General features: G+C 32.5%; 1 protein-coding gene across 1 annotated transcript; it reads left to right on the forward strand.

Moving 5' to 3' along the window:
- Positions 1-4,942: 4,942 nt before the first annotated feature.
- On the forward strand, positions 4,943-13,582 carry LOC129218967 (uncharacterized). The gene is made up of 5 exons (XM_054853287.1): positions 4,943-5,219; positions 5,751-5,920; positions 7,533-7,601; positions 9,811-9,900; positions 13,497-13,582. Exons 1-5 carry the CDS (start codon positions 4,943-4,945, stop codon positions 13,569-13,571), a joined length of 681 nt encoding a protein of 226 aa, XP_054709262.1. The 3' UTR covers positions 13,572-13,582.
- Positions 13,583-14,833: the final 1,251 nt, after the last annotated feature.

Genomic DNA, 14,833 nt, shown 5'->3' on the forward strand with positions numbered 1-14,833 from the left:
TAAAAAATAAATGTAGGAAAAAAAGAAAAAGAAAATTTATGTATTGCACACTTTTTATTTCTTTCAATTTGATTTTTTGATTTTAAGCCAATAACTCCATTTAATTAGAATTTAAATTTAAAAGCATCTACAAAGTTTGTTTTATCATGTAAAACAACTACATCGTGATTGCGCGTCATTCATAAGTTTAAATAACGCTCAACTACTAAAACTGCGGTTTAATTTCATTTTCGAAAGTTTCATACTTATGAAATAAAATCATAACTCTGATGGGTACTACTAAACAATTGGTATTTCAGTTCTTGGCATATCTATAAGAACTGAAACAACAAATTATGTTAGAACAACTAAAGAAAACCATGTGTAAAAATTATCTTACCGCAGTAAGAAACATTCTTGTAAAAGACAGAAAATTACATGCTGTCAATGAAACAGGAGACGAAGCCTCTTGATACACGTATAGATCTATCTGAAAAACATATGTAATGTTTTAATAAGAAAGATACATAATTAAATTTTAGTTTACAGAAAAGTATACATTTATTTCTTTATTTTAGATTTCAGTTTCATAAATTTCATTCATTAAAAAAAAACTTTAAAATATTTTGACGTTTGTGAGAAAACGGTTTTACGCAAATTTGAATGTGTACATAAATTTGAATCATTCTTTAGATTTGGGTGTACATTAGGTTGGTTCAAAAATACATGTAAAATAAGTTTTTCCGAGATAACGGGACACCCTTCAACATTTTTAGACTTATGGAATACTTGTGGAATATACTGGAAGAATTTTAGCTTCCTATTTCAACTGAAAGAAGGTGTTCAACCCCATCATCCAAACTTCCTATGTATGGGGAGGGGGGTTAAAAAAGTACATTTAACTGAAAAAACAATGCTACATATTATAATATACACTAGTAATATGTATATACATTGCATTAAAATAATTATTTACAAAAAAATAGAAAATAAAGAAATAAATAAAAAGAGGAGCTGGGGAAATAAAATATTTCTAAACTTATAGCATTTTCTATACTTCGGCTAATGTTAAATTAAGGGGTTATTGATCACCCTCTTAAAATTTGAGTAAGAAGCTAAAATTTTAAGGGGTTATTAATCACCCTCTTAAAATTTGAGTAAGAAGCTAAAATTTTTACAGCACAATAAAAAAAATAGGAAGTGTCCTGGACTTCAGCTCGAAAAAAAAAAATTCTGAACCACCCTAGTGTACATCCACTAAGTGTCCTATGTATAATGAACAAACTAATATTGTTTTGGTAGAAGTAATTATTCTGTTGTCTTTATACTTTTCTTCACATCACCCCACTTCTTAGCGATGCGCTTTAGGTTTTACCGTCCGGGGGGTCTGCGTAGCAGGTCCTCCACTTGTTGTCATTATACTGTCAAAAAATTCTTTAAAACTGAGCAAACGCCAAAACGTGTTTCAACTATTGCCTGGAATGGGCACCAAGTACTTTAGGTATGCCTCTGAATTTTGTGTGATGAATTTGGAAAAGCAACGATAACAAAAAAAAAAAAAAAACTGTCTAGTAAAAAATGAAGTACGGGATTAATCGTAAGTTATTCAAGTGGAAATAAAATATTTTGCATGAATTATTGGACTTGCTTAGAAGTTATTAGAACAGACAGGCACTCTGTCATCAGGCAGGCAGACTGTGACTATAAAAATACCTTCTCTCTATTTAGCTTTTTAACATTAGTGTAAGTTTTATTTCGTTTAAATTTTATTTTTTTGTCCGGGAATTTATATACCTATTGCAAGAAATTCCGAAAATTTCGTTTTTTTTTTCTTCTTTTTACTGTAAACTCAAAGAGTAGCAACTTCAATTCATTTTCAATAATGGAATTACACATACCTGATATTTTACTTCCTGATGAAATCCCGTTTTCTTTAAAGTAGAAATGATTTTTGATAAAGCATTTACCTGAAATAAAATGTACGAGCATTTAACACCACACTATTATAACAAATAAAAAAATAAATAATAAAGGCCGTGTAGCACAGAACGAATATTAATAAATGATCGATATTTGTTCTTTGAGGAGTTTTTAAATTTCTGTTTTGAAATGAATATAATCGTTTTAATTATTTATACAACGGCTATACTCGATGAAACATGTTTTTATATCTAGCACGGATCCTTGAGACTCAAGATTACGTAACTTATAGTATTATTGGCGTTCAAAATTTGTTGTGAAAAGTTAATTTTTTCTGTATTTTTGGAAAAGTTATGTTTCCTATATTTTGGGAAAATATATATGGATTATTTTGTAGCATTGAGTCCTTGGAATCACCAATTTCTATTTTATTGATTACAGAGGCGTAACTTTTTTGTTATTTTAACCGGGCTGGATAGGTATGAGAAATTCAAGAGTAAAGCAACACTCGTTCAGCATATAAGATCAAAACGTTGACTGTGATTAGCTTTTAAAAAACTTTTGTTGCTTGATTATTAGCAATTTTCTTGCACTTAACAACAAGATTTGTGTAATATTTGATCATTATTCCACATCAAACAGGATAAGTGCAGAAAAAGATGAATAGACAAATTACTCGGCATTAGATTTATAAAAAATAGTCTAACATGTTGAATGCCACGCGCATTTTTGAGGCATTCCCAATCATGCCACGCGCAATGCGAAGGCCATTAAAGAACAATCATTTTTCTGTTTAAAAAAAAGATTACCAAATTCCATGAAAGTCTCTGATAAACAATATTTATGTACATTAATTAAACGATCCTAAATTGCACAAGAAAAAAATATGTTTGTTTTCTATTGAATTTTATATTTTCAGTCATTAATGAAACTCGCGGTTGACCGGCAAGTTCATCGTCAGTCAGAGGAATGACGTGGCTTGAACGAAAAGCTCAGTGTCAATTCCCAGCGACTGACGTGGCACTCAACGTGCTACTAGTATGTTATTAAATTTTAATAAGATCGAAATAATGCATGTCATTTCATAATTGAAATATATAGAAAAGCATACTTACCTTATCGATAAAATGTTGTCCAGTGACCCCTAAACACGATAATCTAAGAAAAGACGAGAGCAAAATCAGCAAAGGTAAAACTAAGCATCCCCAAGGGCTAAAAAGTCTGTAATTGGTGTGTTTAGCTATCCAAAAAGCTTGCAAACAGAATATTGGTGGATTAGTTACAGCAGAGATCACTAATAATGGTGATACAAAATGAACAAATTCTTGTGTAACTGAATGAATATCAGCGAAGTTATGAAGCCATTTGCATAAAACATTCGTATTTCCGTATTCAGATTTGTTTAAGTGATTCTTGAGATTATTTAATTCTAAATTAAAAATATCAGTTATGTTGATGCTACACATCATCACCCACTGCTCTAATATTATTGGTGCCAATGTCGATGCGAACAAAATTGAAAATTGCAAAAGCAGTACAATGGGCAATGCAGCACTATATGCAAGACTACTGTAGAGATGACCGTACCACACTAAACAGTTTTCTGAAGACAGCGTTTGGTTTAGCTTAACGGCTTGATTCATAAATGTGCAGGTACTGAAATATGATACAGGTGGAAGAAGAAATGCGAAACATAGTAAAATTAACCTTAAAATTTTTACCCGTAAACGCGGTCCCGGTTTTAAAAATAAAAGGAGTGATGCAATGTTAATATAAATATCTGGTACCTTCGTTCTCTTGTGAAGCAATAGCAATTGATAAAATGTAGATTGCAGAAAACAAATCAACGGCGTCAGCAACCAAACAGTTGGAACTAAGCCCTGAAATAATTGACTATCATAATTTCTGTAACTTATTATCATTATTAACCCGTTTGCCACTTGGAATGTAAATATCAAAAAAGAAAATAGCAACCAAACATTGGAAGAATCTGTCCTTTCAGAATTTCTTCTATGATTGCTGTAAAAAGGAAAAAATCCGAATATTTTAAGCATGAAAGTAATAGATTTCATTTCTGAAATGAGTTCGTTTGCATCCGACGCTTTAAAGAATTCAGAAGTAAATTCAATATCATAGGGATAAGCATATGTTTTTGTTTTAGGTACTACTCTGTTTCTTTTAGACATTTTGAAACTGAAAATAAAAAAGTCACTGTTGGAAATTCTATCTAACAATTCAGTTTTGGACAAACCTATTTTTTAAGAGAACTTGCAAATTAAAGTTTATAGTTACTGCTCTAGTCCTGATGAATTTATCACCTATCTTTGTCAGTTACACAAGAAATACCGAAAACAAAGTTTAAGAAGAAAAAGCTAATCATAGTGATAGCTCATAGAGACATGTTGGAAAATGGGATACTTTTCTAAGTACATTTTGACTTTCAGAGATCGATACGAAATGCAAACGAAAAAATTGCTTTTTCTGAAATACAGTAAGACGTAACTGCTTGATCGCTTTTTCGCGTTTGAATATGATACACTATGAATGCATTTGCTTACAACAAAAACGTTTAATAATTGCATTGCAAATAATTGAATGTCTTCGGAAAAATCTTTCAGTACCATTAAATCAACGATTACATATTTGCATTGATGCTTTGTTGCTACTAATGCGTAATACTTTGTTGGTATTTGGAAACATAGTTCACATAAATTACAGTTCAATTCGTGGTTACTGTAAACAAAACTAAAATGCAATCGTGCTACATGCCCCCCCCTCCTCACGTTTCATTTTACGTCAGTATAAGAATTACTTTTGAAAATAAAAACACATCTACTTTAAACCTACTTCAAAATTTTAACTGTTGAGTTTTTAGGAAATAAAATGTATGGGTCTACAAAGTAAAGAGATTGTAAACATGAAAGTGACGTCGTTTCAGTTTCTCTGATATTTGTACTCATGATGGTATTTTTATTTTCCCTGTGATTTCCGTTGAAACGTGTAACATCCAAATAGGAGCCTTAACATGATGCTATATTATACAATGAACAAGAGGAATAGCTCAAAAAATGATTTTGTGGTCTGGCCTTGGATTTCTTATCTTTTTAGATACTCAGGATTTCTTCCTTTGAAAGTTGATTTTTATGATAATGTTAAACCAATATCACTTCCAATTTTGGTAGTAGCCATAGTATTTTTAGTTTTGAATGTACTATCCTTAAGTGTTAGTATTATTGAAATGCTGTCTCACCTGAAAGATGGCATGACTGGGTCATTGCTGTTTATTTTTAGATCTGTGCATATAATTTTGATACTTCAAGGTACAGCTAAGTACATTTTGAGCATATTATTAAATAGGAAAATGATTAAAGTCCTAAAAACTTCAAAAGAAATACAGCATGAATTTAAATTGAAACCAAGAAATAACTTCTATCTTGCACTAACTATCTCAATTATTTTTCTTGCACTGACATTCACAATTCTAACTGGCTTTGAGCTATGCAAGATGAGCAAAGAAGAGGGCTTTAATAAGGACCTCATGTGTTTCATGCGCACAAATCATGTCCTTTCACTAGCGGTAATCAAGTCTGTCCCGCTGTATATTGCATTTGTAGCAATGCAATATTTATCTATAATTCATTGCGTTATTATTTCATTCCTTGCTGATATATTTGTTAAATATACTGCAAGAACTGTAGCAATGGGTATCACAAAATCTAAAAAAGAGCTTATAAGAGTGCAAAATCAGGACTGCATAGATTTTGAAAAGTACTTTTGGCTTTGGAACTCTAATTATACCTACCTTCATACCAAAGCCAAAATTGTTGCTGACGAACTTTCTTGGATTCTAGGTGTGAGTATGGTTTGCAGTTCTATGCTACTTTGTTTAAGTTTATACTGGTCCCTTATTGAAATTAGAACAGGAGATTCAATTTCAATGTTTTTTCCTACTTTAATGGTCTTGCTTCAAATCATTCGACTTACAACGTTGGCATCGGAAGGCAGCAATTTTCAATGTGAGGTAAACATTATGTCTTATAATTCTGTTATATTTGTTACTTTTTTCTGCGAAATGTATCATAACGAAAGCAAAAGGCTGAGTATATTACTTCTTTTTATTAATTATCTGTATTAATAAAATGTAACATACCTACATACGTAGTACAGGATTTGAGCTTATTACTTATTGTCGGGGAATGGTAAGAGTCAAAGGTAAACATACCGCCACTGATAATTTCAGAGTTTGATTTGATTTGTTTAGATTGCGAATATTTTGTTAATATTGGAGTAACTTTTTAATGGAGCTGAAGATATAAATATAAATGCTTATAAGAGGGCTTTCCTTGTTATTAAAGCCTCTATTCAAACACGGGAAAGTAAATATAAAAGAAATGCTCATGAGAGAAATAGATGTTCAGATTTACTAAATGCGAAAATAGGCTCAATTATTGCCAAATTCAATTAAGTAATAGCACTGGCTTGCCTACAGACAAATGTAAAAGGAAGTCATGTGATGCACACATCAGCTCGTTTTGAAATATGATGTAATGAAAATTAAAGTCTGACCCTCTCCCAATGGTTAAAAATTTTATGCAAAAGATCATTCGATGCCATAGATTTGTTTCTTTCTAACCTTCATGAGAAATAAAAAGGAGAAAAGATAAAAAATAAAAAAAAGTCAAAAAAAAAAAAAAAAGAAAGAAGAAAGAAAAGAAAAAAGAAAAAAAAAAAAAGCAATGACTAAATTAGCTTTAGCTTGAGTTATGTAAAAATATGAAATAAGCGTGCATTTATTCATTTTCTGTCTTTTATTTACTCAGAATCGAGTAACTACCTCTACTCCCAAATCATTTCAGATTTCAATATACATTGCACTATTAATTGACTACTATCAATGTTCGAACCATACTGCTTTCACGGGAAGGATCGACTAGATGTAAACAACAAAAAAGCGCCATCTGGCGAAGTCAATCACGTGTTTGGATCGACAAGAATAAATTGGGGCAACGCAGACGGCATAAGCGCATTAGTTTCCTTTTTTTTATTCCAGAAAAAATCTCCAAAAGTTGTGCAGTAGCAAACCTTCTGGCAACCTGTTTTCTTACTTCTGATCTATATTTTCTCTGAATGCAGTGTATTAACAAATAAGCAACATGTTGTTTTTATCTAGTCATCAACAATAAAAGTTAAAAGTTTATTGTTCACAAGGTAAAACTTTTTAAAAGAGTAAGAAAAACTCTTGGCTGCTCTAGTTATTTTCTGGTTATATTTTGTACGTTTTATTTTACTTAATTTCGTTTTATATTTATGTCATTTATATTTATTTCATATTATATTTATTTCATATTTTATTTATGTCATTTATATTTATTTCATTTTATATTTATGTCATTTATATTTATTTATGTCATTTATATTTATTTCATTTTATATTTATGTCATTTATATTTATTTCATTTTATATTTATATCATTTATATTTATTTCATTTTATATTTATTTAATTTTAAGTTTATTTTATATTTATCTTATTTTATATTTATTTTATTTTACATTTATTTCACATTTACTTATTCGTTTTTTTTTCTAATTGTTGGAATATACATACAAATGTATCTATTATTTATATTTCAGTCAAATAGTTTGCTCCTTGATGCCGAGAAGTTAGATGTCTCTCTTCTAAACCCTGATATGATGTATCAAGTAAGACCAGTTCGTGTGTAATGGGACCATTTCATGCGACGAAATGAGACATTCGAAATAATTTTGTCAGTGAGTTTTGTTCCATAAATAAAAATAAATCAACGCTTGATTTTTTTATTTTTTTGGTAGCAACAATGAGCATTTGTCGCTGGAATAACATACAAACTTAAAGTTTATAGATTAAAAAGAAAAAAAAAAATTCAATAAAACGCCTGTGAAGGAATGAAACTCGTACGAGTCCCGTACTGTCACTGGTATTTCCTTGCATATTTCTCAATCACTTTCTTAAAAATTATCAACTTTTAACTTTCCATGTAACTCGTTCGATAATGTTGTACTGTTGTTATCAAGGCAATAATATTTTGTTTGTATTTACATTATAGAACAAAACCTACTAAAAAATCTTTTCCAAATGTCCCATTCCGTTACATGAATGGTTCATTCTTTCCTGTTCGTTTTAACCTTGAAACTTTATGAACAGTAATAATATCTGTCAATCGTTTTGGAATGAAACTTTCGCTTATTTCATCATAGTAGAAAGTCCAGATACTTGCTTAGCCAATGCAAGTGTTACCTTAATAATACAAAAATCTTACCGGGAACGAAGCCGAACTCTTCACTGCAATCACTTTCAAGTTTGTTCAATATCGAAAGTATAAGGGTTTATTTGAAATCCATTCACAACACATCCATCGAGATACAGACAACAGGAATGTTAACTTAGAGAGTTGCTTTAACAAGCAGAAGCATTACGGTTGTCCAGTATAATTTTTATCCACATTTTTTTCTTTTCTTAACGTCCTAGCTCATATTTTAATAGTGTTTTTGCATCTATTGGAACAACACTAAAGGAAAACTGCTAAAGCATTGTACAGTTATCAAAAATTAAAAAATAATAGCACTAGTCGACAAAAAAAAAGGACTTTTTGTCTGCATCAAGATTTGCGCGTTCAATGGTGGCCACGGTTGTCCGCACAGCGTTGTATACTTAGTTATACTAGAGCATGGTTGCCTGCCTTGTATAGTGGTCAAAACGCGACAGGTCTGATAAGTCTGACTGCGATAGGAAGGTCCGGGTTCGAATCCCGGCTCGGGCATGGACGTACTTTCTCTCTCTTGTCCTTTCTTTGTCTGAATGTATTGTTATGAAGTGAATGGTTGCCTATCCTATAAACGCCTCTTTGTGGCATGTGTGTACTGTAGAAGTCGGACTTCAGACCAAATAACAGTACAGTTGGAAAAGTGAAGCAGCCCATCCCAAATTGCCGGCCTAGCTGGCACACGACAACAACAACTAGAACATGCTTTGAGAAATGTGACACGAGTTATATTTGTAAAAACAATGAAACTTTCAACAAGAAAAGCAAAATATCCAAATTTTTTGAAAACTACCCCATTTTTATTTCATTGAATCCTAAAATTTATTTCATTTATAAGATTGCATAGAATATTACGATACAAGTATATATTTCAACAACTTCAAATCATCATTGAAGAGTAGCTTATAAAGCGTTACTTTAGTAACGTCAAAAGCATTATTTTAAGTTCCTTAACATGCTCAGTCGGGGCTGCAATTTACATGGCAAAAACCTTCGTCTAGTAACCAAGTGTTAACGAATTCCGTTGCCTTGCTCCCCGTTCCTGGTTAAAATTTAAATTGAATACTAAATAAGTAAATAAAAATGAAAACAAAAACGTATTTAAGAAAAAGGAAATTAAAATTAAAAAAAAGACTAAATGGAAAGAAATATTTTAAAATATGTGAAATTTTGTAAATTATTTGTATTGCCTTGTTAGGCAAAAAATGCTTTTAAAAATTTATACATATTTGATATATTTTGAAGAGCAAGTTATTGAAATGCTTGGGATAAAAGTTTTTAACTCTAAAAAACTATACATGCGGGAAGAAATACTTGTACCTAAATTCATTTTTTTTACATACGTAGTTCAAGTAATTCACTCAAAACAATAAAAATTCACCCTTTCGGCTACTTAGAATTAACGCAGTTAATAGCATACTGGCAAAAAAAAAAAAAAAATGTTCACATTCACGAGATTACTTAAAACAACATATTTCCTTATCTTAAAAAAAGCTTTTTATAATTTCTTTAATTTTAAAGCGTATAGTTAACCAATAAATTTCAATATTTTGCTATGCTCGTACGCTACTGGGGAAAAAAAGTGAAATTATATTTATGTTTACTTACAGTTAAAATCAATTTTCATACGAGAAGGTGTTGATCCAGTTTATTTGTCAGCCACGAAGTTTTTTGCTATTTCGAAATCATTACTTCTCAGTGTAAGTAATATGTACTTTTTCATATACTAACCAATTTATACATGATGTCATGCAAATAGCGCTCTAACTCAACACGATCAGAGTTCTCGTTGGAGAATATAAAATTTTTTAAAATAACTGTACTAGTACAACCCATAGTCTACGGGAAAAACTGCTACCAAAAGTTTGGCATCTCTGCCGGTGCAAGGAAAAAGCAGTTTATTTGACATATCAACTGCAGTATTTGGCAAATATTTATAAAGACAGAGGTTCAAAGTATCTGCCATGCATGTACACGCAGGCTTGAGCTTGAAGAATACCGGTGCGGTATTCTAGATGCAGCATAAGCTTTGAACGTTATAATCCTGGAAAGAGATTGGTGTTGATGTGTTCAACACTTGCACCGGTTGTGACGTCATACTTTGGTTTTCGTACTTATCTCGTAAACTATGCATCGTACAAGGCATTTTTTGTGCCTTATACGATTGAGGTGTTTTTATATATTACTTCCAACGAAGAAGATGGATGTGCAGAGTTTGGGCGCTATTTACTGGAATTTATTTACATAGCTTTTTGTTGTTGTTGTTGTTGTTTTTAATCCCCTTTGGTCTGACGGAGTCAGACCAGATCGATGAAGCCGTTGACCCTTATGAAATCTGACACTAGCAGTGGACTGTCGAATATGTCGTTCCAGTCCAATCCCAGGCAGCTCAAGATATGCTGTGGTGATGCCTGGTCTTGTTGGCATTTAGGGCAGATGGGGAATCTCTTGGCGCTTCCAGGGAAAGTGAGACTTTTCAGATGTCCACTGGCGAGGCGAGACAGAAGGGTGTTAATCTGCCTGTCACAGGGAAGGGCAAGAGATTGTAATGGCCTTTTGCCTTTGTACCAATTGTGAGATGGAGGCATTAACCATTTTTCTTTATTATTGGCTTTTTGCTTGGAGAACAGTTCTAGATAGGTGAGCTCCGAGGTGAAAGGTGTTGGATGGGAAAGACTCTCTTTGGCAAGAGTATCGGCCAGCTCGTTACCATAGATATCGACATGGGAAGGAATCCATTGAAAGTGGACCTTATGCTGAAGGGCTATGAGCTTTACTTTACGTAGGATTGATAGTCTAGTTTTGTCTTCTATGAGGGACCAGTTTCTGAGGTGTTGAATTGAACTTTTACTGTCAGAAAGTATCCAAAGATCTCCGAAGTTGTTTTCGTACATAATTTTCTCCAGTCCTATGTGAATAGCAATTAATTCACTTCGGAAAACTGAACAAAAATCTGGATTTCGTCGCTTTAGGAAGAACTTCTCTTGAGGATTTTTAATGTAAGTTCCACTATCTGCCTGAATATTCATTTTGCTGCCATCTGAATATATTGTAATATCATTTGGAGAGATTTTATTGATGACTTCCAGGGCCAGTTGTCTAAGAAGTTCAGGAACACATTCTTTCTTATTGAGGGTGGTAAGGAGACCATCACATGTTCATGGGAGAAAAATGCAGCCACCGTTGTCCAAAGACTGGAGCACCCGAGGGTGGAGGTCTGTCTTGGCACCATGCCTGTTAGTGTTAGCTGGGAAAGATGGTAAGATGGAGTGGCCTTCATGCATTGGGTGACCCTACCAGGAGTATATACATCCATGCATAGCTTTTTAGTTTGTACTGCTAAGATCACTGTTATATTAAAATATGTTTCGTTAAAACCAGAATATTTTTTTCGGACAAATAATTTCCATCAGTTTTTTTTTTGTTCAAGGAATGATTGAAGATCATAAAAAAATGCTTGCAGACACTATGTTGTCTTCGTTTTAACCTGCTTGTTGCCCAAGATAATTCTTTTTGGAGCTTAAATAATAGTGACTAACATCATTTACCATCTATGATGGTCAATTTATAGTATTTGTACATCAGTGCATAGTATTTGCTACAAAGGACTAATTTCTAAAAACCTCGTCTTCATGAGCGTTAAGGCGATTAACTATATGATAAACTTATCAGATGCTTTCAGAAAGAAACTTACGTCAACTAGCTTGAGGAGAGAAAAAAAAAATTCATTAACAATCAATTTCTCACCTCCTTTACCAAACCGTGCTTCTTGCGGATGCAAATCATCTGTTACTGTTACAGCAAACGAAATTCAGTGGAATGGACAAAAATATTCTTAGTAACATACAAAAAAATGTTTGATGCCACTATTTTCATTCCTCTCCACAGTGGCGGCACGTGTCTAAAAAAAGGAAGGGGCCAGAACCAGAGACATCGCCAGACTGAAAAACTGTATTAGTGTTAGGAGTAGTAATATGATCCTGATCTTAAGTGTAAAATTCAGGCAAAAATAGGTTAGGAGTGTGTACATCAGACAATTTTTAAAATTAAGGTCACAAGAACCAATTTCTAGTCGATCTTTAATGGTGGGAGGGGTGAGGGTTGAAATTTTTAAAAATGCAAATGCGAGCCATCTTTGAAGAGGAAAGACTAGGGTTCAGGGTTCATTAGCTTTCCCCTAGTATGCCCCTAGCTAGTTATAATCTTAAATGTTGTTAGAGAGGGAATGCTCCCCCGTTGATATATCGAAATTGCAGTCGTAAAATTGCAATTGTAGTCCACTTTTGGTGGCGTTATGGGAAGGGATATTGATTAGTGGTGTTCAACCTTTTAAACCCGCAAGGCCGCATCTCATATGATGAATCTCGCGAGCCAGACCACAATGAGGCAGTGAGAAGCAAAGGGATGTAAGTGGACATTTCCAAGTTTTGAGTAAAACGTTTTTAAAGTTCCGGTGCATTCATTGAATTTTTTTTCTAAATCATGCTGTATCGTAGCACCTACCAGGGATTCTAGCACCATCTCTTGCCTCAAAACAGAGGAAAGGTTCAGGTACCATTTGTGCTGATTATCTCAAAATTTTTAGTTTGGCACTTACATCCCATTGCTTCTCACAGATTCATATAAAAGTTAAATATGCTTAATGTTTTTCTAGTTAGAATGGAAAAACGTGGGAAACGAAAGAAAATTTCAAACCACAAAAAATGTTGCTAACATTACTACAAGCCTATTTTATTAATACAAAGTTCCCACCTGCTTTTCAGAGACTAATTTCTTCCTATTTGGCCCCAGAATTGCATTGCCGAATGAAGAGGATCGGTAGTTTTCGATTCGTAACTTAAACATAAAAACGTATCACATTTATCAGCTTCACAAGCTTTAGGTTGGACACCTGTCGTATAAATTATTCTTGACGACATTAAAAACGCCACGAGATTGGCAGCGCTTACCAGGCATTATTTTCGAAACTGAATCTCCGAAAACTTCATTTTGGGCGATCTTCGATGACGTTACAGCGAGGAAGTTCGGGGCTTCCATTCCGGAAATGTTTCGGAATTGAAGTCATGAAATCAAAATCCTCATTTGCTACATTCCTATCGTAATTGTTTTACTGTCCCGATTTTCGGTAAGGAAATTTTCAATTTTCACACTAATAATTTTATTTGCTAATTGTATTAGCGTCCGAAACCTTTTTTGAGAAAACAAATTTATCAGTCAATAATTATTCAGCATGAATGAGTGTAATGATAACTTTTTGATTAAAATGATAAAGTTTTTTTTTTTTTTGTAATTTTAGATCTTGGGAGCAGTTTTTACATGCGTTGTTGTGTTTGTTCAAATGGCACCGGATAAATCATCATGTGGCGAGTAAGTTACCTTCTCACACAAAGAAAAATGTAAGATATCGGTGCATGAAGGAAAGGGAAACACAGACCTTGGAATTTGTACATTTACGAGCTGATTTCGTCCATTCTTATTTCATAAGACAAGAAACAAGACTTTAAAACTAATTCGCAGTGTTTAAAAAGCTTCTAATGTAGTAACGTAGTAATATTTCGATGGTTAAAATTAGTTATTTTATGCAATGAATACTATTTGAAATTTTAATAAAATATTTCACTGCTATTTCGTGTGTTTATTTGAAATTTTTTATTTTTATGTGCAAGTTTCTTACTTCATGTTTAGAGAAGCTCTTTTAATTTAAATATTCTAAATCTTGTAATTTCATTGAAAAGTAAGTTCATAAACAAAAATGAATCCGCTTAAATTGGTTCTGATAAATTTACTTCCGATCTGCTTAGGCTTTACCGATTCCATCGGCGAAGTAGGGATTTAGGAAATCCAATTGCTTTACGAGAAATATCATTAGCGTGGGGCCTGTCTAAAAAGTCTCCTGCTTGAGCCGAAATGCAAAAGGGGCTCAAAGCATCAAGTTATTCGAGCCACACTTTATGTAACTGTTTGTCTTTTTAATGGAATTAAATGTATGCTTCAGGTTTTGATCGAGCTACCACTCTTTTCTTTAAAGTGGAAATTTGTTCTAAAAAGCATAAATAAGATCAGTTCCTTGAGTAGATCAATAAAAAAAATTTTGTTAACAAATGCATTAATTTTTAAAAATAATATTTAGAAAATAATTCATCCGCAAACAATCTTTTGATTTGTGTTAGAATACATTGTTGCACTGATCAAAATATTTTTATTGATGCGTTCTAAGACACGTGTTGTCCCCTTAGATGATTTTAACTTATTTTTTCTTCAGGGAATCAACAAATTTAGCTTTCCTGGATATGCGTCAAGGAAATGTCAATGCAAGTATTATGTGTGCAGTTATAGCTCGTCAATGCTTTAAACATTTAATATTGAATAAAACAAACATGCCCCCCCCCTGCTTCCTTTTTTTTTCTTTCTTAAAGTTAATTGCTTATAAGGTGACTGATTTTTTGTCTTCAAAACATACGGACAGACAACAGCATCGGTGAATAATAGGAAAAATCAAAAAAAATCTTTTTATGAAATTTCAAAATTTTATGCTGATAAAAAGTTGGCCCTATGAATCCATATATACCACAAAAGTTTTATTCATATCAAAAAATTTTTTGGTGTCGCGCACGAGGCCTAAAGAGTTTATAA

This window comes from Uloborus diversus, chromosome 3, assembly GCF_026930045.1.
Source record: "Uloborus diversus isolate 005 chromosome 3, Udiv.v.3.1, whole genome shotgun sequence".
Lineage (NCBI taxonomy): Eukaryota > Metazoa > Arthropoda > Arachnida > Araneae > Uloboridae > Uloborus > Uloborus diversus.

Excerpts from the sequence above, each read along its gene's own strand:
- LOC129218967 (XM_054853287.1), top strand. The coding sequence starts at position 4,943 with ATGAACAAGAGGAATAGCTCAAAAAATGATTTTGTGGTCTGGCCTTGG. Across the intron at positions 7,602-9,810 it reads ACCCTGATATGATGTATCAA|TTAAAATCAATTTTCATACG; the intron begins GTAAGACCAGTT and ends GTTTACTTACAG. Across the intron at positions 9,901-13,496 it reads CGAAATCATTACTTCTCAGT|ATCTTGGGAGCAGTTTTTAC; the intron begins GTAAGTAATATG and ends TTGTAATTTTAG.